The 25,782-nt window shown below is 39.9% G+C and overlaps 1 protein-coding gene across 2 annotated transcripts in view; it reads left to right on the forward strand.

Annotated features, from left to right (window-relative positions):
• LOC122198540 (protocadherin Fat 1-like) overlaps window positions 1–25,782 on the forward strand; it is a 64,985-nt gene that overhangs the window by 15,243 nt on the left and 23,960 nt on the right. The window contains exon 3 of one of the 2 annotated variants that reach the window (XM_042903212.1): window positions 17,929–18,241. The exons of the other annotated variant lie outside the window; for it this stretch is intronic. Within the exon in view, the coding sequence (XP_042759146.1) occupies window positions 17,929–18,059 (131 nt within the window). The 3' untranslated portion in view covers window positions 18,060–18,241. Of the gene's footprint in view, window positions 1–17,928; window positions 18,242–25,782 lie in introns of those variants that run through there. 2 annotated transcript variants of the gene reach the window in all.

The following is a 25,782-nucleotide window of genomic DNA, read 5'->3' on the forward strand; positions in this document are numbered from 1 at the left end:
GATAGCTGATCCAACTTTGGCTCAGGTCATGAACTCCTGGTTCATGAGTTTGAGCCCCGTGTAGGGCTCTGTGCTGACAGCTCAGAGCCTGGAGCCTGCTTCAGATTCTGTCTGTCTGTCTCTGCCCCTTCCCCATTCACACTCTCTCTCTCTCTCAAAAATAAATACACATTAAAAATTATTTAACATAAACATAGAATTTTTACAAATAGGACATATTTTCCTATATATTAAGACTAGCATAGATAGCTGACTCATGTGGTAAGAAATGATTAAAAACAGCATTAAAAAAGAGAATTAATGTGACATATATACATTATAACAATATTTATAAATAAGTTGAACTCCTCTATTAAAAGAACAAGTTCATGTAGGATTTTAAAAAGTCAACCAGTTAATGGTGAAAGAAGATACCATTCAAGAAAAATCACCTAAAAAGTTAAAAGTTAAAGAATAAGCACAGGTCAATGCAAACAAAAAGAAAACTGACATCCAAAGCAAAATTCATATTGATAAAAGGTAAAATTCACATTTTGTCATCACTTTTTCATCTATCTCTATCCCTTTATGTTTGTGTCTATTTAGTTAATGAGTTATTACTGTTGTGTTTTAAAGCATATTCTAGGTTATCTTACTTTTTCACTAATAACCCTTAAATAATGTAGATATTAGGAATTATTGTATCCTATAAACAGAGAATATATTCTTAAGACATTAAAGCATGACCACACATCAGAACATATAAAGCTCCGTATGTTACTTTAAAAAGCAGAAATTTACAGGACACAACCCTTGAACATAAGTAGGAAAACAGAAATATAAACAATATAATTTTGACTTAAAGACTCAATCACTTGGAAATTAAAAAAAAATTTCCCTAGTAGCTTCCAGGTCTGGAGGAAAACAAAATTGCAATTACAAAATATTGGGACTAGTGTGACAGTCAGAATAGTAAGAGTGTGCTTGAGAATTTTAAATACGTTATTTATTAAAGAAGAAAAATAGAGATTAAAGAGGCTAAGCATTAATATAAGAAGCTAAGAAAGGGCAGTATAAGGAGTCTAAGAACATCAGTAGGATGGAACAAAATAGATTAAAGCAGAAAGTTAGGAAATAAATTCTAGATATTCTTTCAAAACAGTTCATTTAGAGGCTTAATTACTAGACAAATCGGAACCAAAGAAAATGATAACAGCAACAGAAGAGAGATACACATTATGAATGAAAATGGTAATCACCACTAATATGAAATTTCATTGTTATAGGGATAATAATTTTTCCCAAATCATTCGTAAATATCATGCATTTCAGTTAAAGTTGTAAAACTTTTTCAATGGCAGATTTGATAAAATGATACTAAAGTCATCTGTAAAACTAATGTTTTCTAAAGTGAAGAAACAAGTAAAATGGACAATGTTTGGTTAAACATGTAAAAATTATTTTAAAAAGTGGGAAAATGATAAACACAAAATTGAGGATAGTGGTTATGTCCAGGTATGTGTGTGGGGGGAAGAGACACAGGAGAATAGAATGGGAAGAATATGGGAAATGGAAGTTACTGTTAATGTTCCTTACCTTGGCCTGGGTGATGCATTTTTTTTTTTTTTAAGTAGGCTCTACACTCAACTTGGGGCTCAAACTCACAACCCTTAGATCAAGAGTCACATGCTCTACAGACTGAGCCGCCAGGCGCCCTATGGGTGATGGATTAATGGGTAGGTATCCATCTCATTATTAAACAATCACTGAATAAATGTTAAATAAATAAAACAGTAAAATAGGTCTGTTTCAAGAACTAAGATTGACCAAGAATTATGATTAATCCAATTTCATGCACCCAAAACTCACTGTGAAAACTTAATAAGAGAATAGCTAAAGAAAACTTGAAATAGAATAATTGTGTGTATGGTGGGGCAGGGGGCATTAAGAACTAGGACTTAAACTTCTTGGTATTAAAATACACTGCATTTTATATTATTAAATTTTTATATAATATATACTATATGTATAATATCAAATATATAATATATTTTTATTAAAATATACTGTAAAGCTACCATAATAAAAATAGTGTGTTTCTGGTCCAGGAATTACACAATCTGATGAAACACATTTGAAGTCCAGAAATAAATGTGTGTGTGTGTGTGTGTGTGTGTGTGTGTGTATGTGTATTAATTATGATATATGATGTATTGAAGAGAATTTAGCATAGTGATCCTGGCTCATCTACTTCTCCATAGATATTTTTATTATCTTCATTATGTTGGTATTTTAAGTCAAATGTAAGCAAGAATAAACATTTAAACATTATTTTGAGATGATCATTACAAAGATAAAGATTAAATTCCATCCCTTGCTTCCCTAATAACTAAAATAAATTCCAGTTGGATTAACCTTAAATAGAAAAGAGAAACATAGAGATTTTGGAAAACAATATGAACAAATATTTATATAATCAAAAAGAATGTGAAAATCTTTCTGGGTGTAACGTCAAAGAGATAAACAAAAAGGCTTTTGAGTCTTACTTCTTCCATTAAACAGTATCTCAGAGTGTGCCTTCCCTCCCTCCCTTAGGATTTTGTGGATAGTTGCCTTCAGGAAGTCTTGGCCAGCCTGATTTCTGTGTCCTCTTCTAAGAAATTTGCTGTTTCTGGGTAGATATATGAATAATATTTGATTTTTCCTGACATGCCATCAATTAAAAAGGATAGTTATGAGGAAGCTATAGTTTGCAACAGACATACCTGAAACACACACTCTTGTGCCTGGCATATTGAAGTCATTTCTTCGTTTTAGAAAGATTTTTCTGTATTACATCTTTGAATATTTTTAATAGAAGGTATTTTGCTGGATTTTGGAGGACCCATTTCTTTCTCTGCAAGCAAGCAAGCAAGCAAACCCAGGAGACAGGTTAATGGAGTTTAACGAAAGCTGGAAAATATGACTTGAGAGCTGAGGTCAAGTTTATGATATCAAGATTTATGATATTCCTCCTGAATTAGGAGACAGTTGTACTCACCTTGTGTCCCTCTGAAGCCTGTACCTCTCCACAAATAGGCAGACCAGAAGCAAGAGCCAAAGTGTACCCATCCACCCATTTTCAGTCTTTTATTCTAATTTCACCCATCAGACAAATCACTCTGTCCCTGGGGAAAAGGGAATAAAGCACAGAGTAAAGATGAAAATTTTGTTCCACAGGTTTTCTTCTTGGAGAATTAAGTAGAGCTTCCCTCCTCTCTATAGAAGGATGAGGCAAGGAGGAGTTTGACAAAGGCTCTGTCCTTGACCAGACTTCAGACAGGCTCCTGAACTTTCTCCTAGACCCATGTATGTCCCTCCTTGTAAAATCCAGTTTTAGAAGAACTGTGCTGAGTTAGTTTAATTAGATTCCACACTCTCAGTATCTGATCACCTTCAGTATCTGAACTGGATTCCTCCCCTCCACTCCCCTGAAGGATGTCTGATCACCCTGGCCTGTCTTCAGCAAAGAATCCTGTCATGTCCATTTAGCCAGAATCTCTCCTCATTTCAGATATTTCCTCTTAGTAATTTTCTATCCATTAACCCCCCCACCCTGCTCCTGTAAATTCCTACTTGTCATGCTGTATTTGAATCTATATCCCGCACTGTAAAATCCAAGTGCAGGGGTCCCTATACCTGTCACGATGAATGGTCCTGAATAAAGTCTGCCTTACCATCTTTCACAAAGGCCAATGGATATTTTTTTTTCATTACTAGGGTTACTCCAACATTTTTGGGCGGTTTTCTGCTTCAGACATTAATTATGCCATACTATGTTTACCTGGATTTCATCATTCTCAGTTTCTCTCTGATTTAATCTCTTTTTCATCTGCCTTCAGCATGACTGTCTCCATCTTTCCTCCATGTCAATTATTTTGTCTGTATCCATGTGTGATAGTTTCCTGTTTTAAAATCCATCCATCAGGTCTTTGATAATAGCGTTTAGGTCCTTAAATAGTTTCATTAAACCTGTAATTTCCTGTTATCCTTCCTTTAAAAAATGTTTTTTAAATGTTTATTTATTTTTGAGAGAGACAGAGAGAGAGCGAGGAAGGGAGAGAGAAAGAGGGAGACACAGAATCTGAATCAGGCTCCAGGCTCTGAGCTGTCAACACAGAGCCTGATGTGGGGCTCAAACTCACAAATCGTGAGATCATGACCTGAGCCCAAGTCAGATGCTTAACCGACTGAGCCACCCAGGCGCCCCTCATGTTATCCTTCTTTTAAAAAAAATCTATCTTTGAGCAAATTTGTTAATGTTCTAAGTAATTTGAAGCCCTTGTGCAGAATTCTTCACCCTTAGATTATACATATATCTCTTTTATGCTAGTTTCTTCCCCTCTCTTCCCCTTTCTTCCTTCCTTTCTTCCCTCCCTTCCTTCCTTGCTTTCTTTTTCCTTCCTCTGTGTAGCTTCCATGCTTGCCATGCCATTTTTTTTTCTAGCTTATGCATGGTTAGGTGGCTCTGCCACGAAATTTTATTAAATCTGGGAGTGTGAGAAGATTCTTACTTCTCTCTTCACCATACGTACCTTTGACATATGTACTTCCTATACTGCTCCACAGTTTGCGTGCTGGATTCTTGGTGATCCTTCTGTTTTTTGTAGCACCATTTTTTGTGGCCGGGAGGATGCGCTCAGCTAAGCTCTCACCATTATTGGAACACCTGAGCTCTGCGGTCACTTCCAAGATTATGTAAATTAGTGGAGCCACTGTAGGATCCCCTCGACCTTGTTGGGGCTAGTATTCCATTCCCAGGGAAGAATATCTTTGCATTTCAGGTGGGATCCTCAATTTGGTTATATGTAGCTCTGGATCTTGTTTTCTGACAACTTTTCGCCAATTTCTCCCTATAAATTGTAGTATTTTTGATTTAGAAGAGGGGAAAGATGATATCTCTAGCCCTTCGCATTTAGCTCCTTTTAGCTGTGGGTATGGCCAACAGAATGTCTCTCTCTACCCCAGAGATGTCTATGCCCGAATCTCTGGAACCTGTGAATATGTTATGTTACCTTGCAAAGAAGACTTTGCAGATGACCATAAAATAGGGAGGTTATCCTGGATTATCCAAGATAGCCCAGTCTAATTACGTGAGCATTTAAAGGCAGAGCACTTTCTCTAACTGGAGGCAGAGGAGATGTGGCATTTTAAAAGAGAAGTCAAAGAGAGTCCAAGCATGAGGAGGACTCCACAAGAAGTTGCTGGTTTGAAGGTGGAGGGCAACATGATGAGGAATTCAGGTGGCCTTACAAAGCTGAGAGAGGCTCCTGGCTGACAGCCAACAGGGAAACAGGGACCTCACCTCTGCAGCCTGAATAACTGAGTTCCGTCAACAGTCTGAATGAGCTTGGAAACAGATTCCCCCTCAGAGCCTCCAGATAAGTGTCCAGCTTGCCAACTAGTTGATCTCAGCCTGTGCAACTCAGGCCAGAGGAACGAGCTGAGCTCACCAGACTCCTGACCTACAGAACTGGGAGGTAATAAATTTGTGTTGTTTTGAGCGGCTAAATTTGTGGTAATTTATTATGGCAGCTACAGACAATGAACATGTGGAGATATTAGTAAGAAATGCCATGGTTTTGATTACTGACTAGCCTGTGATCAGGATGTGACGAGGTGAGGGTGGGACTCACCATGCTGTGCCACCTGATTCTGCTTTAAGTTCTTCTTCTTGGGTGCTTTTTCTTTGGGAATTGATATATTTAGACTCTGCCATGCCACCCCCCTCCCCACCCCAACTTTTCCAAGTACTATTGGTGAACTTATTTTGTTAATTTTGAAGTATTTGTGCTTTAATTCATACGGCATTGTAGGAAAGAGGATCAATATAGCTTCATTCAGTCATCTGAATCCAGAAATGTCTTGCTCATCAAATTGTCAAAAATGAGACTGAAGGAGCATTTCACAACTCTAGAATCAAAATATGTTAGTAAAAATAAAGGCTATTTGAAAATAAAATGAATTATATATATGTATGTGTGTGTGATAGTTACTTTAAAAAATGTATTTATTGTTGAGAGAGAGACAGAATATGAGTGGGGAAGGGGCAGAGAGACAGAGAGAGAGAGAGAGAGAGAGAGAGAGAGAGAGAGAAAGAGAGGGAGACACAATCCAAAGCAGGCTCCAGGCTCTGAGCTGTCACCACAGAGCCCAATGCAGGGCTCAAATTCATGAACTGTGAGATCATGACCTGAGCTGAAGTTAGATGCTTAACTGACTGAGCCACCCAGGTGCACCAAATTTTATGTGTCATCTTTCCTGGGCCATAGGATGCTCAGATATTTGCTTAAACATTATTTATGGGTGTGTCTCTATCTATCTGTCCGTCCATCCATCCATCCATCCATCCATCCATCATCTATCATCTCCAATTGGTTCTATTTCTCTGGAGAACCTTGACTGTTACCCTATATGTATATATTTATATGTACACAGACTTATGATGTGATATAGTTTCAGATTATTCATATATTGAAGCTGAAAATACCAGTTCTAAAATATTTTTAATCTTCCTGCTGGAAAGGAAAAGTATAAAAGTCAGTATTACCTTATCTTTGAAGAGAACATCAATAGTATATTGATCTATTGGTGACAGAAATGAAAACATTCATCTTGGTGACAGGAGTGAAAATTGGAATACAAGAAAAAATGAAGAGACCTAGATTTTATTGTTTGGTCTTTTAGTTTTCGCATCCCACAAAAATCTGCTGGGCACCCATCTTATGTCAGGTACAATAATAAATGTTGAGGAGTCAATGGTGGGCAAGGTGGACATTATGTCTGTCTTTTTAGAGCATTTGTGGCAGCCCAAGAGAGCTGGTTTGGCCCATGAAATCAGCAAAGGTGGATTTTTACGGATATGAGTATGGTTGACACAGGTGCCCTTCTGGATCCTTGGACTGTGCCAGTGTTCCTGCTTTAGGGTGTACTGGGAAATACCAGTTGCTAAACAAATGTCATGGAGTATACAAGTCTATGGGAGTATGCAGTTGGGGGCCACACCCAGTCAGTAGCCAAACAAATAAATTTCTTTAAGGAAACCTATAAGAGATGGTGTTTAGAAGTTAATGAGTAGAGGTGGCTCAGTCAGTTGAGCTTCTGACTCTTGATTTTGACTCAGGTCATGATCCCAGGGTCGTGGGACTGAGCCCCGTGTGGGGCTCTGTGCTGAGCGTGGAGCTTGCTTGGGGTTTCTCTCTCTCTCTCTCTCTCTCTCTCTCCTGCTCATGCATGCTGTCTTTCTCTCTCACTTACTTTCTGTCTCAAACAAGAAGTTAATGAGTAGACAGGGGAGGCCTGGTGAACCTGCCAGGCTGAGGCAGCAGCAAGCTCAAAGTCCTGGTAATACCATGTTTTCAGTCTTGACCAATTGCCACAGTAACTTGAGGAATTGGGGGATAAGCCTGATTTTTATTTTCATAGCTTCATTGACATATAATTGGCATATCACATTGTATAAGTTTAAGGTGTACAACATAGTGATTCCATACATATATTGCAAAATGATTACCACAATAAGATGCCTAGACACATCCGTCACCTCATTAGTTACATTTTTTGTGCTGTATGTGATGAGAACTTTTAAAACATGCTCTGTTAGCAAGTCTCAAATATACAATATAGCATTTTTCATTTTGTCATCGTGCTGTACATTACATCTCCAAAACGTATTTATCTTATAACTGGAAATTTGTACCCTTTGACCACTTTTACCCATTTTCTCTACCCCACACCCTCCACCTCTGGCAACCACTTGTTTCTAGGTGTTTGGTTTTTTTAAGTTCCACATATAAGTGAGGTCATACAGGATTGGTCTTCTCTGTTTGACTTATTTCACTCAGTATAATGCCCTCACGTTTCATCCATGTTGTTACAAATGACAGGATTTCTTTTTTTTATGGTTGAATAACATTCTAGATATATGTTATATATATGTATATATAATAAGTGTGGTATATATGTTATATATAAATATATATATATAATAAATGTGGTCTATGTATCTCTATTTTCTATCTATCTATCATCTATTTTCTATCTATCTATCTATCTATCTATCTCACATTTTCTTTATCCATTTTGATAGATACTTAGTTTGTTTCCATATCTTGGCTACTATAGATAATGTTGCAATGAACATGGAGGTGCAGATATCTCTTTAAGATAGTAACTTAATTTTCTTCAGACACATACCCAGAAATGGAATTGACAGATCACATGGTTGGTCTAGTTTTTAGTTTTGGAGGAAACTCCACAATGTTTTTCATAGTGGCCGCACTGATTTACATTCTCACCAACAGTGCACAAGGCTTCCCTTCTCTCTACATCTCACCAGCACTATTGCCTCTTTCTTATCTTTTTGGTAATAGTCATTCTAACAGGTGTGAGGGGATATCTCATTGTGGTATTGATTTGCATTGCCCTGATGATGAGTGATGTTGAGCACCTCTTCATATATTTAAGTATGGTTTTCTTTCTTTCTTTCTTTCTTTCTTTCTTTCTTTCTTTCTTTCTCCCTCCCTCTCTCTCTGTCTCTCTCTGTCTCTCTCTCTCTCTCTCTCTCTCTCCCCCTTTCTTTCTTTCTTTCTCTTTCTTTCTTTCTTTCTTTCTTTCTTTCTTTCTTTCTTTCTTTCTTTCTTTCTTTCTTTCTTTCTTTCAACACATAATCTCTACCAGACAGGTTTTATCCACACTCAATAGAATGGAAAGGTTCAGGGAAGATGATGAGCCTCTGGGTCACTTGTTTGTCAACATATTATGTGTCTGGTGACCATTCTCTTATGTTTCAGGGACCCCAGAATGGGATTGCTAACTGCCCTATCTTTCTTTATTCACTAATTTTTTCATTCTTTCAACAAAAATTCATTGAATACTCTGTTCTTTTATTTGTTCTTAATTCTTGAGTACAGATCTGTATTGGTTTTCAATCACTTTCTAGCAAAATGCCACAAACTTAATGGCTTAAAACAACAGAAAATTATGATTTCATAGTTCCATAGGTCAGAAGTTGAATACTGACCTCACTGGGCTAAAATCAAGGTGTTGGTAAGGCTGTAATCCTTCCTTGAGGTTCTAGGGGAGAATCTGTTTCTTTGCTTTGTCCAGCTTCTAGGGGCTCATATTCCTTGGCTTGGGGGCCTCCTTTCCATCTTCAAAGCCGACAACATAGTGTCTCTCTGACTCCCCTCCTCCGTCGCATCTCTTTCTCTGATTCCCTTCTTTTTGTTTCTTTTTTTCCACTTCTAAAGACCCATATGAAGACATTGAGACTACCCAGATAAATCAGAAAATCTCTCTAGTTTAAGGTCATCTGAACAGCAACCGTAATTCCATCTTCAGCCTTAATTATTTTTGTTATGTAACATATTCACAGGTTGTAGGGATTAGAACATGGACATCTTTGGGAGGCCATATTCTGTCAACCACATGATCCTTGGTAATCTACTTCTTGCCTTTTCTTATTGGATGACACATAACTGATTTCTTGGCTTTTTTCCTCTGGACATTTCTCTAGAGTATTTGATCTCTTGCCTGTTGTCCCCTCACTCCATGCTTTATCACTTCTGCGCCTCATACATTCCCATACCCATCAGCCGGGTTGACTCCCAGTCCTGACATTTTCTGGCCTACTTTTCCCATCATCTAGTATCAACCACAGTTTTGCATTTAGGCACATCTTATCCTTTGTGTTTGGGGAGCTACCCTATTAACTTCTTCCCAATGCTGAGAGTTGCATGGTTAAAATGTAGAGAGTTAATCATGCTGAGTGATTCTAATGATCCCTCCTATGGTTTTTGCTATGGGAAAAGACAGATATCGCCCTTCTGTGTTGTGTTATGCAGTCATAGCTGCTGTTCTTAAAATTTCAGTGCTAGCTCATTCGTCACTTTATTTTTCAATTAGCTTTACCATAGTAAGAACACTGTTAGAGATGTATTATGAAGAAGGACTTACAGAACTAGAGAGTATGTGAAACAGTCCAATTATCGCTTTAAATTTTTACATGGTGTGGAAAGTTCTTAGAATCAGGGAGATTATCTCTATTTGTATTTAGAGGACAGGTTAGTAGAGAAAACATTTTTAAACATTTTTTTTAGTTAGTTTATTTATTTGTTCAGAGAGCAGGAGGGGGGCAGAGAGAGAGAGAGAGAGAGAATCCCAAGCATGCTCTGTACAGTCAGAGCTGAGCCTGATGTGGGGTTCAAACTCACGCATCATGAAATCATGACGTGAGCTGAAATCAAGAGTTGGACGCTTAACTGACTGAGCCACCCACGTGCTTCAGAGAAAACATTTTTAAAGAGAACATGCCAGCCAAACAAACTATTACTCATGTAAAAACACTGAAGAAGCTTTTAACTTGCACTTACAAACATAACAAATTAGGTGAAAATTTCCCAACAAATCACAAAAACCTATTAAGTTCTTGGCTGAAGAGGCTTTCAATGGTATGACAATATTTTGTTATGCAATTTAGGTATTATATTTAATTCTATTAGAAATCTAAATTTACTATCAATGGAAAAAATGACTTAAAGGCACAATGATGATACTAACTTTCTGACATAGCAACTCGCACAATTTGGTTATATTCTATTTTAATTACAGGTAATGCTCATTTTCCTTTAATTTTTGATCGAAAGGAAAAGCAATGTTCATTCTTATAAATTAAGTTCTTACATCTTAAATTTCTTGTGGACAAAAATTAAACCTACCTGGGAATATTTACATTTTCTTTCTAGAAGAAACCAGTTTCAAGGTTCTTGAAATATACAATAATATTTCAGTGAAAAGTGATAAAATAATATGTCCTTTCATGGTTTTTGAAAACTTTCCTTTTTAAAAAACATGCCAGGATATCAGCAGGAATGTTGTACATACTGTCGCAAGTAGTCGATGAAAAAAGAACTGTTTTGTTTCTTTGATGACTTTCAGGCTGAATTATCTCCCTCGGAGATTAAAGCCGGGGTTCATAGCCGGATAAAGTGGAAGAATAGAGTCTTTAACAGACTTTCAGGCCATTTTACCTGCAAACAGCCATTCAGAAAAGAGTGAAGTTAAACCCTGAAAATGTCTGAACATGACCTCTCAGAAACCTACCCACCTGCCCTTGTCCCTTCAGCAAACAAATTGGTGGCAGGTGGTGGGTGTTTGACAGTATAGACATTTGACATCCTGAGAGAGCTAGAGAAACGTTGGGCCAGTCTGTGTTCTTAGTTTGGGTTTTTCTCCTAAGGATCAATACTGAACAGCAGGTTTATGCGCAGCTATCTTAGGCATTCAGGTGAACTTCTGTTCGCTTGGCTCGTTCAGTGGAGCAGACGACTTACGACGTGGCAACACAGTACATTTAAAAGCTTTGAGCAGTCGGTTAAGCGGCCGACTTCAGCCAGGTCACGATCTCGCGGTCCGTGAGTTCGAGCCCCGCGTCAGGCTCTGGACTGATGGCTCAGAGCCTGGAGCCTGTTTCAGATTCTGTGTCTCCCTCTCTCTGACCCTCCCCCGTTCATGCTCTGTCTCTCTCTGTCTCAAAAATAAATAAACGTTAAAAAAAAAAAAAAAAAATTAAAAAGGGGCGCCTGGGTGGCTCAGTCGGTTAAGCGTCCGACTTCGGCTCAGGTCATGATCTCATGGTCCGTGAGTTCGAGCCCCGCGTCGGGCTCTGTGCTGACAGCTCAGAGCCTGGAGCCTGTTTCAGATTCTGTGTCTCCCTCTCTCTGACCCTCCCCCGTTCATGCTCTGTCTCTCTCTGTCTCAAAAATAAATAAACGTTAAAAAAAAAAAAAAAAATAAAAGCTTTGAGCAAATAAGGTACTTCAGCAAATTTTAGCGCCCCTGAAGTTCTAGATCAGCCATTTGAAAAGTAATTTGCTTGTAACAGTGGCAACAAATTCGATTAGTAAATGTTAACTTATCTGACAGATCTAATGTGCTTCTTTACAAGTGTACTATATTAGGAGGAGAGGCTTTTATTCAGAATCTTCTCTAGCCAGTATGAATCACGCTCAAATTTTCTGAGCCCTGTGTTGGAAAGGCTTCAAGAGGTCATTGGCAGGTCCTGTAGTTATCAGAAATCTGGGGGCAGAGAACAAATAAGACACGATGTGAGAAATACATAAAAAAGAATGGAAAATATAGTCCTTTATTTTTTAAGATATTGACAAAGTCAACTTAAAGAGCCGGTATTTGAGACGGAACATGAGCAGTATGGAGGGGGGACTTTTTTTTTTCTTTTTAATGTGTGTGTGTGTTATGTTGCAGAAATGAGAGGAATCTAAATCATATTTCCTGTAATGTCCCGAGATTGAATGTTACATATTTGACTTTTAAAAAAGCACATGTTGAGAAAAAGAAACCAACACGTATTCAATACTAAGGAATAAGAAGGTTAGGACTTTGAGACATGCTTCAGAGAACAATGTGGGTGGGGAGTTTTTAAAATGAATTATCCACTTGCAACGTATTCAGAAAATTTTGATCAAGACAGTCCTTTGATTTTAGTAGCACATGGGATTTCACACTTTCTCTGAGCAATTCAAGTTTCCTTCTCAGAATCTTTTGACTGCTTAGCTTGAATTGTATCATATCATAAACTGAAGATTTTATGAGCTCGGATCTAAAATGATTCTCAAAAATAAAGTAGAAAAAACAATTTTAGTAACAATCTTTTTTGGTTCGAGATTTGAAAATTCTTATTCAATGTCGTACTCGGTGGAAGAGAAAAGACTTCCCAGATAGAAAAAATAGATGCTAGGGACTCACCCTTCCATCCATACCTAAAGTCCTTATGCAGGAGAAGGTGGACAGTCAGAGATTGAATTTTAAAATTAATTAATAAAAAATGCCTCCCATTTATGTAATTAAAAATTCAAGTGTGGGAAATTGTGTTAGGTATTTGGAGAAGAGTATAGGACACAAAAGTAATTAGTGAAAAATGAATTAGCATCAATAAAAAATAAAAATCATAGATAAAAATAAATAAGAAAAAAGAAAAATCATAAGATTTAATGGATCTTATTCTGGGAGACCTACTATTATCTGTCAATATAAAGAACTTAAAGCACAGGATTATATATTGGTTCTCTTCTGATTAACACTTTAAAATGTACTTAGTGTCCCAGGTGCCTGGGTGGCTCAGTTGGTTAAGTGTCTGACTCTTGGTTTTGGCTCACGTCATGATCTCACGGTTTGTGAGTTCAAGCTCCGTGTCGGGCTCTGTGCTGACACTGTGGAGTCTGCTCAGGATTCTCTCTTTCCCTTTCTCTCCACCCCCCCGTGCCCCTGCTTGCGTGTGGCACTCTCTCTCAAAATACATAAATAAACTTTATAAAAAAAAAATAAAATGGACTTAGTATAAACGAGAGTTTTGTTAGATAAAAACCAAGGTTGGTGGAAAACATGATAGTTTGAGATAATTGGACATTTTGGGTGATTTTGTTTCTGCGTACCTCTTTCTTCCTAAAATTCTACTGAAAGAAAAATGCTTCTGGAAGCAGTAGGCAGTTATGCTCTTACCTTAAATATTTACTTGGGACAAGATGATTTGAATTTTATTCATAAATGAATTTTGAAAGTGCTTGATTTTACAACGGTTGGGCATGAGTCAACATGGAGTTTTGACAAACAAATCCCGTCAAATAAATCGACTTTTCAAAAGCTGAAATAATCGTGGTCATAGATACATACCTCCTCCACACTTAAAAAAAAAAAAAAAACCTGTCTAGACAGTTTTTATATAGTTACAGTTTGGTTTTAGGATTCCTGGAATATAGTAATAACACCTACCATTTGCTGGGCAACTACTTTATGCCAGATACTTTTCCAGGAACTTTTCATGGTTTCTCATTAAATTCTCAAAAAGTTATGGGGCAATTATCTTCATATTACAGGTAAAGAAAATGATGTCTCAGAGGTTAAATGACTTGTCCCAGATCGTACTGTAAATGGCAGAGGCAGAATTGGAATAAAAGCCTCTTTTCCTGAACACCCTACCTTGTTCTTTGCCTCACCCTTCAGCTGCCTTGCCCAAGGTCAAAGATAGCACTGGCTCTAGGATGGCCAACTGTCCGAGGATTCCCAGGAAAGAGGGCTTCCAAGAATATGGGACTTCTAGGGCTAAGCTGGAGAAGGTCTTGGGCAAACCCAGGGGCATTGGTCTCTTTATGAGTAGTTTGTTCTTACGGCTACTGCATGGTTAGCAAGGCCGTGCTGTTCTATTAGAAGCTTCCTATCCCTATTAAATTATCTGCACTGGTGAGGCTATTTCTCTAACCAGGAAGATAAACCTCAGAGAGCTGCCTCCTGGAATAGCTGGAAAACTGTGCTGGCCCGCTCTTGACACATAGGAAGAATTAAGCCTGCGTTTTAGAAATCCATCCTAATTTTTAGCATAACTGTAGAACTCTTAGATACAATTTGGAAACCTTCTCTCACTCCACGACTCTATAAAGTTAAAGAGAATATTAATCAAAGATAGATTTGTTTATTTTGTCTCTAACGAAAGCAGAATTGGGGTGTTCTCTGCTTTTTAAAATGCTTTTCTTATAAATCTGGTGTACCACTTACCGGTCCTTTACTTTTCAATCTAATCCCTTACCCAGTGAGTATTCTCACATCTTTTTCATCGGATATATGTTTTTTTTTTTTCCAGTAGGATTGTAAATTTCTTGATGTGGAATGCATACCATTAGGTCAGCATAATAGGTAAGATCACAGACTCTGGGGACAGACTGCTAATTTCTAGCCATTGACCATGAGCAAGATCACTTAACTTCCCTGTTCCTGGTTCCTTCATCTTTAAAATAGGGACAGTAGGCGTTCCTGGGTGGCTCAGTCAGTTAAGTGTCCAACTTCGGCTCAGGTCATGATCTCACGGCTTGTGAGTTCGAGTCCCGCATCAGGCTCTGTGCTGACAGCTCGGATCCTGGAGCCTGCTTCAGATTCTGTGTCTCCCTCTCTCTGCTCCTCCCCTGCTCACTCTCTGTCTCTCTCTCTTAAAAATAAACATTAAAAAAATTTTAAATAGGGACAATAATAGTTCTTACCATATAGGTTATTGTGGAGATTGAGCTATTTACATTAAGCACTTAAAATAAAACCTGGCACAAATGAAGTGCTATGTAGGTGCCAGGTGTATTAATCATGTTTACTTTTACTGGTTTTAGATGATGCTGTGGTGTTCTTTGGATTGGGTGCACTCACGGTCACGGCTGACAAGTTGGCTACAGTTGGGGAGTGTTTGGCATGTAGCTTGTGTGCTGAAAACTTCACAGCCACTTTTTCCAAGAAATCGGGACTTGTTATTCTCTGTTTTTAATGTACTCATCAATCCTATGTTGGAAGGAAGAGTACAATGATTCTTATCAGGATTCAGAGAGATAGCCGTCTGAAATTTGAGGCTAGAATGTTCTCTGTGTATGAGCTGAAAACAATCTCTCTGGTCATTCTTGTTGCTCACTTTTTTTTTTCCCTGTGTAAATTGCAAACGATTCATAAATGTTGAGAATAGTTTTGTTAAGGAGAAAATGCTCCCCGATTATTTATTATTATTTAAAAAAATTTTTTTAATGTTTTAATTTATTTTTGAAGGAGAGAGACAGAGCATGAGTGGGGGAGAAGCAGAAAGAGAGGGAGACAGAATTTGAAGCAGGCTCCAGGCTCTGAGCTGTCAGCACAGAGCCTGATGCGGGGCTCGAACTCACGAACCGTGAGATCGTGACCTGAGCCGAAGTTGGACGCTTAACCGACTGAGCCACCCAGGCGCCCCTCCCTGGTTATTTAAAATACACCTAAGGCATATTATTTATGCGCACTATCAACTCTTTTTAGCTAGTTGGCTAGGGTCGTCTTTAAGACACTAAAAGATTGCCAAGCAGTGACACTTGGCAGTGGCCTGTAAAGATTTACCTACTGTTACACCAAAGTGCTTCCGTTAAAATGTAAATATCAAGTGAGGGAAATTACACCTTTGTAATTTTGCCGTCCGGAGACTGACACACACTTTAGGATATATGCCTTTTAAATACCAAATGACTCCACTGACATCTGCCATGCCGACTTCATTGTGTCAGTGATTCAGAACACTTAACTGACATAGTGAGTCACTCTACTCTTGGTTAATCAAGAGAAGTTGCAATTGCTTGAAGGAGCCATGGCATGAGAGTCTGTAAGGAAAGCAGCTGGCTTTTAGCAACAACCCACATGTGTACATGAAAAAACAGTAAACAGAGGTACAGCTTTGAAGGAATCTGGATTCTCATTGCATGGTTTCTCTGTTTCATGTATAATGCCAAGTTATCTAACATAACAATATTAACAGTTGTTTATTAAATTTTAATAAGTGCCAAGAATTATGCTGAGGAGATTAGTAATAATTATTGTTTGGAATTAAAGATGGTGATCAACTTTGTGAAACATGACTGCAAATGTGAAATAGTGACAGAAGCTATTAAAGGTATTTATTTTGGTTGAATATTTATTAAATATGTTCTATTACAATAGAATAATAATTCTGGAAAACGCCAAGGCACTTCTATCTGAAGGTGTTATATTGGGAAAAATCAACATATCTTTACTGAAATTAGGGCTTCACCTTTTCTAAGAGGCTTCTGATCCTCTAATTTCCAAATATCTCCTTGGCCGTTATATTAGAAGTGATGTAGTAATCTTTGAAATGCAGGAAGTCTTTCCGGAGTATTGACCTTAGAATATTTCAGACCAGTATTGCTGGACTATCCATCATTGGCATCTAAGTGTTGGGGTCCCCCCAGTGAGGAATACTTAAGTATGGCTGAGATGTTTAGAAACAGCCAGGAGCCAGGAGCTGATTCAGTGACAAAGGTCCAGCTTCTTTTCTTGCTTGTCTTATATTCCTCTGTCCTGAATACTGTTTTTTTGTGCTTGGGTACTCCTTTATTTTTTGAGAGATAGGGAACAACGGCCCAGAGAGCTGATTATAAAGGCCACTAAAGGGCCAGGGGAGTAAATTAGAAGTTTGCCGCCAGTTAACTCAGCTTTCTACAAACCACACTCTAAATAATAGTTAATATATAATAATAAGTAAATATATAAATTTGCATCTCTCTCTGGGGACTGAGGGAGGGCTTTTCCTGTTCAGTAAAACCTGTCTGGAACATAGATGTGATGCTTGGGGGTGAGGCAGCTATTTTGTGAACATAATGACATTAGAAATCTTGAGAGAAAAAAAATGACATATGTGAATTTAGTGCTTGCAAGTGTAGATTATACACTATAATTACAGGTAGTATCACGGTCTCTAAGACCAGCCAGTTGATAGTTAGCTGAAGCTGATAGTTATCAGCAACTCACATTTTGAAGTGAAATATGGCATACACATTATTTCATGTATGAATGTTTTCAGACTTTCATTTTTCTCTGCCTGCCAAGAGGATTCTAGTTTCTGTGGGTCAATGATGTTCCTCTCTGCACCCTTTGCGGGTAGCTGCGTTGACAGAAGGATTCTTTTTGTCTCTTACGGTGCAGAATCAAAACACAAGGGTGATGACAGAAAGGGCAATAGTCTTGCAGGCAGGTCAGGAGGAAAAGTTTCTTTTCTCTACTCTTTTAGGGACTGTGTATAAAAAAGACGCAAGAACAGCTGTGGCATGTGAGGAAACTGGTGATGAGGTTCAAGACACCCACATCTGGCAGGTGCTGAGGGTTTAGAAATTTCATGCCGTCTAGCCCCTGTATCCCTTGCCTTTCTCTAACGTAGAGCCTAGAAAGCAATGTGCTCAGTGTCTCGAGCGCCCTTGCAGGTTGGAGGGCCATAAAGGTGATTCTGGCTGGGAAGGCATGGGATAAAATGTATGGAGAAGCAAAAATTACATTTCGGAATAAAGCCTTACTAGGAGAAAGCTCTTGATACATTTCCTGTTATCCCTCTAGAACATGGAATACCTTGGAAACGTGACAATGAAAGTCCCTTGCCAAGGGTGGCAGCTTACGAGAAGGAAGGAGTGAAAGGCGGATCTCCCACCCTGAAACGGAATTGCCTACCTCTGGACATGGGGAAGTGAGGAAAGAAGAAAAAGGAAAACCTCATGTAACAGATACGGGCCTGGAAGGCACAAGATGTAGACCCAATCGGCTTTAAAAATAATTTCATGAAGAGACTCTTTACAGAGATGCGAGGGGAGATATAGGAAATGTGTTGCAGTTCTACAGAGAAATAAAACCAGTAGGTTCTTTCCTTTCTTTTCTCCTTTCTTCCTTCCCTTCCTCCCTCCTCCTTTCTTTTTTTTTTCCTTTCTTCCTTTCCTTCTTTCTTTCTTGGAAGCGGTTCATGTCATTATGGAGGCTGGCAAGTCTAAAGTCTGCAGGACTGATGTCTCAGTCTCGGTCCGAAGCCCAGCAGGTTGCTACAGAGCTAAGAAGAGCTGGTGGCTTAGCCCGAAGGCCATCAGGCAGGAGGATTCTGCCTTATCTGGGGAAGAGTCAGCTTTTCTGTTCTATCCAAGTCGTCAACTGATTGGATCAGGCCCACCCACACCGGGGAGGACAATCCACTTTACTTGGTCTACCAATCTAACTGTTAAATCTCATCCCAAAACACCTCCACAGACACACTCAGAATAATGTCTGACAAAATATCTGGGCACCCCATGGCCCATGCAAATTGGCACACCAAACTGACCATCACAGGAACTAAGAAGAGAGGATGCAACACCCAGGGACTAGAAGCAGTGGGGATTCTGACAGGTTAAGGGGAGGAACAGTATTCAGTGGAGCCAGAGCCTGAGTCAGAGAAGAGATGCTACCTCATATGACCTGTGACTACAAAGGAAAGAAACTGCCAGAACCATAGCTGTGTAAGTAAGGGGGTGGGAGTGGAGATTATGGGAAATAATTATGTGATCCTTTCTCTTTCCACCTAAGCCAAAGGGCACTACAGCTTGGATGATGCTGCCCATGCAGGTCGGAGCAGCTCAGAGATTGGAGAACGTGAGGGAAATTAGGATTAACCGGAACACTTTAATAATTTAAGCCGTTCTGTAAATAATGACTTCATTATTTACAGAACTAACTTCATTAAGTTCCTTTAAAAAAGCCAGTGTAGGGTGATTCAGCCACTCAGTCAAGTGTAATCCTCGCTGACACAGAATGTGACAGATGAGTTTTTTGGTTGCCGGCCTTTGTGCCCTTGCTTGAAATACTATTCAGATCGGACCATATGGATGGTGATTTATATGTCTTTGCCCACCAAGGCCAGTTTGCTTGGAACAAATTGGACTATAGTGGTTTACTTTATGATTTACATGTTAAAGTGTATGTATATGTTTCTTAAATTTTCCTCACTGGAATAAATACAAATAGCAAATATAAATTAAATAGCTGCATACGATTTTTGAGAATCATAAAATTAGCTCCAGATTTTTGCTAAATGAACGTTGGATAAATATTTAAATAATATTTATTTATAGGGGACCTGAAGTACTTAGTCTGCCTTGTTCTCATGTTGGATCTCAGGTTCTAGCTAATTCCTACTTTATGGACCGAGGCGTCTCTAACGTCGGAAGAGACACTTTGGGCGTGTGGTTGGGTAAATACGATCTGGCTATTGCTGGGGCTTTCTTGGAGTTGACTAAGGTAGAGATTCATTTCAGTTGTGGGAATCAGCACATGGGACAATATCTGTGTCTTCCAGGATTCCAGCCTATTCCCATGGGCCTTGGAGTTTGGCTGAGGAAGTAGAAGGTTGCAGTTCTAGATTACATGACGCAGACCTTCTGGGGTTGGGAATGCTGGCCTTTCTGCTCATGGAGAAGACAGACGGTTTTCAGTAATACTACCAAGTGGTTTACCTGGAGGGTGGGCAAATATTTACGTCAAATCGGCCATTAACTCATAATTCCTACTTGAAAGCGGACATGGCCAAGTGCTTATCTGACTCTGCTCTGATTTTAAAGCTAAATATCTTTAAACATATGGGTGTGGCAGTCCAGGATGCAAACAAGCCAACGATCTGAACTGCTCAGAGAAAATAACAACTCCGCTGATCCAAACTTGGCAACACTCTACACTGTTATTAAAGAGCACTGACTCATAGCAGTTGTGGTCATTTCCAAGTGGCCAAAAGGATTGGACGAAGGAACAGGAATCCCACAGTGTGCGACAATCACCTAAGCTGCATTGCTACAGTTCCTGGAGTGCTTTAACCTGTCTCAAGTATCCGAACCTGTGTTCCTTTGAGCCATCAAGGCTCGGTGGCACTTAGGGACCCCCATATACTGGAGAGTCCGGGTTTTGTTAACAGACCATAATATTGGCATGGTCTAGATGCTGAGAACTGGGTATTCTGTTAAGGACAGTATACCGCTTGGAAGATTCTCAGAGTCTAGATCTTTTACAGAGAAATGGTGGGTGGGTAGTGCTCTTGGAGGGGACTATTGACATAACCATGGAAATCTGACTATTTGTAGTCACTATAAATTGTTTGGATCACTGGAGATTTTTTTCAAATCGTACTTCTTTTTCCTGTTGCTGAATTTTTAATATTTTGAGCTATTATCATGAAAATCCAGTACTTTCTGTATGGGTATGAAAAGCTTGATTTTTGCGCTAATTATTCAGAACTTCTGGTTGGTATTACATGTATTGTCCATATAAGGTATGTATGTATGTATGTAAGTATGTATGTATGTATGTATTTTGGTTTTTTTTTTTCTGAATGTTTATTTTTGAGAGAGAGAGAAAGAGAGAGGCAGAGAGAGAGAGAGAGGGAGACAGAGGATCCAGAGTGGGCTCTGTGCTGACAAAAGTGAGTCCAATGCGGGGCTCGAATTCACGAACCGTGAGATCATGTCCTGAGCTGGAGTCGGATGCTTAACTGAGTGAGCCACCCAGGCGCCCCTGTTTTGTTTTGTTTTTTTAGTGGACTCTACCTCCAACGTGGGACTTGAACTCACAACCCCAAGATTAAGGGTGGCATGCCCTGCTGACTGAGCCAGCCAGGTGCCCCAATATAAGGCATTTATCTCTCACCTCTCCATCTCAGCACTGAGCTGACATCTCGAAATAACTGAAAAGCAAATTAATTCTTTTCAGTGCAATCTCTTGAGAGACTGCATTGATAACGTCCAGTTGAGTGTCTTAAAAATCTTCTTTTCCCATGTTTTCCCATGTGCCCATGTTATCTTTTGCTGTATAGCAAACCACCCCCCAATTTAATGGCTTATATCAATAACTAGGTTGACGATATCGGCTGGATGGTAGTTCTCTTATACTTTTGGCAGGTACTGCAGTCCTTTGACAACTCATTTGGTGGGAACACCCAACGTGGCTCGTTCCCGGGCTGGCAGTAAGCGCTGGTTGTCAGCTGAGAGCTCAACTGAGACGGTCAGTCAGGATGTCTTGATTTCTTTTCACGCCCTGACTGTGGAATTCTCACAGCATGGCAGCCAGGTTCTAGGAGGGACCCTTCCAGGTTTGCGTAAGAGACCACTGCAGATCTTCTTAGGCTCTGCCTTGGAAGCTACACAGTTTCACTTCTGTCACATTCCGTTGGCCAAAGCAAGTCCCGGATTCAAAGGAATTGAAGAAGACTCTCCCCCTGGGCAGGTGTAGTGGCAATTTGTGGCCACCTCTCTTCTCCTATGCCTGGCTTTCTCAGGATCTCACCCACATAGTGGCTGCTTCCGGATCTTTCTCTTCTCTCATTCTCAACTCTATCTAGACCTGCCTTGCTCCAGTTCTGTTTCTCACAGTGTTTCTCTCACTTCCCTCCTGCTTCCTTTCCAACCCATACAATGCATCCTGCTGGTATACCTCCGCCCTTTCCAGTGCTAACCCAACTAGCTAGCCTTTCAGTGTGTCTGCTATTTCTTCCTTACTCATTTACCTTGGTTTTTGTAATAAATTGTTAGTTTTTTCAGGATTATTAAGGGGATTCTTAAAGAGCATCTTAAATTTTTTTTAATGTTTATTTATTTTTGAGAGGGAGACAGAGAGAGACAGAGCGCGAGCAGAGGAGGAGCAGAGAGAGAGGGAGACACAGAATCCGAAGCAGGCTCCAGGCTCCGAGCTGTCCGCACAGAGTCCGACGCGGGGCTGAAACCCACCAACCGTGAGATCCTGACCTGAGCCGAAGTCGGACGCCTAACCGACTGAGCCATCCAGGCGATCCCCCTCCTCCCCCACCCCCCCACTTTTGAAAAGTTTATTTATTTGTTTTGAGAGTGAAAAAGAGAGAGCACAAGTGGGAAAGGGGCAGAGAGAGGGGAGCAGGGGATCCAAAGTGGGATCTGCTGAGAGCAGAGAGAGCCTGATGTGGGGCTTGAATTCATGAACCTTGAGACCATGACCTGAGCAGAGGTCAGATGCTTAACAGACTGAGCTCACCCAGGTGCCCCGTGGGCATAATGCTTCTTAATGGGAGCAAGCAGGAGTGGAGAGTGGATATAATTTTAAATGTTATTCCTGTTATACCATGTTCAGGTGACACACAGCACAATGGAATTGATTCTGCTTTAACTGAAAATGACGTCGGTGGATTGTTAGCATGTGACACAGGGGCGGGCTAGCAGAGAAGGTAGACTTGATTCAGGACCGAGTCCTGGAAATCACCCAAGGCACATCCTGGTGGGATGGATGGCAGTGGTACTTACTGGGTACCATGTTATCTTGAAAAGCAGTGCTGGTCCCAGGGAAGTCCTAAAGAGTTTAATTGTGGCTTGACACTTAGGAGTAGATTCCTTGCAGAGGTTAGTTTCTTGAACTGTAGACTATGAACTTTAAGCATATAGGCCTTTCACAGGTCTGTCCCTAATATTGTCTGCAGACCAAGAGTGCAAATTGAGGCCCACAAACCATGTCCATCAAAAAATTATAATTGTTCTGTCCTCCTTCCTTAACAAATATACCTTCATATTGACCTGGGAGGCCAGGCAGAAATTCATAATTCTCAGACTTCTCAGAGTTCTATGCTAAAACGTGGCATCTTGACATTCTGAGAGTTGGCCTGCTCCCCATCTCTCCCCTACGAGCAGCACCCTCCTGGACTAGGAGGGACCTCACCACATGTGTGTGGGCACCTCAAAGCTGTGTCCACAGTTCCTAAATACAGCAGCCCTTTAGCTACCCCTCTGCCCTGAGAGGGGCAAATGGCCACTGCCATCTGCTTTCAGGAGTGAAGAATTTCATTCTGGCCTTACAAGCAGGCTCAGTGATGGCTGGGTAAGGAATTTCAGAGGTCCAGGTAGCCAGAGTCTGGTCTATAAGGAGAGGCATAGTTTCCACATGAGCACGTTTGGTTCCATGAACTTCTTGACTTGGGAGAGGCGTGGTGGCAGGGGCCCAGAATGAGACCTCTAAAGCATAGGACACAGTGCAGGGGCCTCATCCAGGTCAAGGGAAACACTGCTTTTAGCCATGGGTGTGCAAACAGTCAACCTATTTTTTCCACCGCAGGTTCAGCGGCCAGAGTTCCATCCTGCACTTTTCTCCCCGTGGTAAAAGTCCGTGAAGGAATGAAACAGTTGGGGGTTTGGTTGGGGTGTGAGTGGGTGGAAAATGCTGAGGTGAGTTAGAGAACGAAGGGGGCCCAGGCTGGTTGTGGGCTTTTGCTAAGAGGCAGTTGGGTGCCGAGCCAGTGTGGAGGTGCAGAGTGGGGCCATGTGACCTTGGTAGCATACAATTCTTGTCCAATGAGGCCACCTTACGTACATGGCCACACTGGGACTGTAAGGGTTTAGATTTTTCCGAACAGGCTGGTGTTCATAGAATACCCACGTGTAAGCTGTATGTAAGATGTCCAAAATATTCAAGAGTTTTTAAAGGCATTTCAGGCAGCCCTTTCTGCCCAGGGATTAAAGGAAGGAGAAAGTTCTTTACTGGATGTCCCGAACCACCTTTTCTTCTTGACCTGATTCAGCTTCCTTGGAAGTGCTTTCTGTGCATGGGTAATTATTTGTTTCTGGTACTTTCTGAGTCATGGGTTAGTGCAGGTTTGCACCATTAGATAACACCTTTTAAGTCGATCTCCAGAATGTTTTTTAGTCACTTTTTGTGATAGGATTTGTGTGTGTGCGTGTGTGTGTGTGTGTGTGTGTGTGTGTGTATGAAGGTGTGAGAAGGATTAGGTGTTTGGACCTCTGGAATTAACCACCACTCAATCATTTCGTAAAGTTTGAGACTCCCTGCTGCCTACTGATAACACTGTCAATGTCACCTCAGACTAAAGTACGGGTGCAGATTAAGTGAGCCTTCCCGAAGGCTGCTGCAGTGTACTACATGGGCAGCTGGTCTTCTGATCTGGACCCGGGTTATTCCTTTTTTTTTTTTTTTTAACTTCTGTGATCCCTAAGCATCATGTAGTCAATAAAACCCGAGCTTTTGCAACTTAGGCTAGCTTCAGTTTTTAACCGAATTCTTTTGTGACTGCATTCAGGGCTACTGCTGAGGTCTAGGTTGTGCATTTCCCATTTGGGAAAATGGGCGGTGGGGCTAGAGAAGGGTTGACAATGCAGTTGTATATATCTTTGTGTGTGTTCATGTGAATGTGCACACGTGTGTATGTGCCTGTGTGCCGGGTGGCTACCCCTGGAATCAAGCAGGAAATCTAAGGGTGTGCTTGAGGAGAGAACTATCTCCCAGGCTTGCAGAGTATTGGGAAATACAGAGTTTTTCAAAATGGGAGAGAATGGGTTAAATATAGCTTTGTGGCCACTGCCCAGGAAATTAAAACTCAGTAGAAGAATCAGAACATATTCCTTCTCTTAGTTTTCCACTTTTCCTCCTTCATTTGCATCTGAAAGGATATAAAAGAGAAAATTATTTTGATTTTGCAATTTACAGCTCCAAAAAAGTCAGGGTATAACAGGTAGTCATGTATTTGTTGAATCTAAAACAACACAAGCTTTCTGATTGAAAATATATCCCAGTCAGCACGAAATGGTGTTGGAAGTTTGTACCATGTGTTTTACTTCACTGGGTTAGGAGGCAGATTTCTGAAAGCTCTGCTGAAATCAGAAATGTTATCTGAAAAAAATTCACCTATTATTATCTCTCAGAAAGGATTGCATTTTATTCTAGATTGAGTGGAATAAACCAGGCAGTACAAGTACGTTCTATCATCTGTCTATTATCTATCTATCTATCTATCTATCTATCTATCATCTATCTATCTATCTAATTTATCTTCTTCCAAGATTTTATTTAAATTGAAGCTAGTTAACATATAATGTAGTATTGGTTTCATGAGTAGAATTTAGTAATTCATCACTTATGTATAACACCCAGTGCTCATCACAAGTGCCCTCCTCAATGCCCATCACCCACTTAGCTCATCCCCCTACCCACCTCCCCCAGAAACCCTCAATTTGTTCTCTATAGTTAAGAGTCTCTTATGGTTTGTCTCTCTGCTTTTATCTTATTTTATTTTTCCTTACCTTCCCCTATGTTCATTAAATTCCATATATGAGTGAAATCATATGGTATTTGTCTTTGACTTATTTCACTTAGCATGATACATTTTAGATCCATCCATATCATTACAAATGGCAAGATTTCATTCTTTTGGATTGCTGAGTAATATTCCATTGTATGTGTGTGTGTGTGTGTGTGTGTGTGTGTACACACACATTTATCCATAATATCTATAAGTACCACATATTTATCCAAAGGCTAAAAAATGCTAATTCAAAGGGGTACATGCATCTCAATGTTTACAGTAACATTATCAATAATAGCCAAACTATGGAAAGAACCAAAATGTCCATCGATGAATAGATAAAGCACAAGTTT

This window comes from Panthera leo, chromosome C2, assembly GCF_018350215.1.
Source record: "Panthera leo isolate Ple1 chromosome C2, P.leo_Ple1_pat1.1, whole genome shotgun sequence".
NCBI classification, from domain to species: Eukaryota; Metazoa; Chordata; class Mammalia; order Carnivora; family Felidae; genus Panthera; species Panthera leo.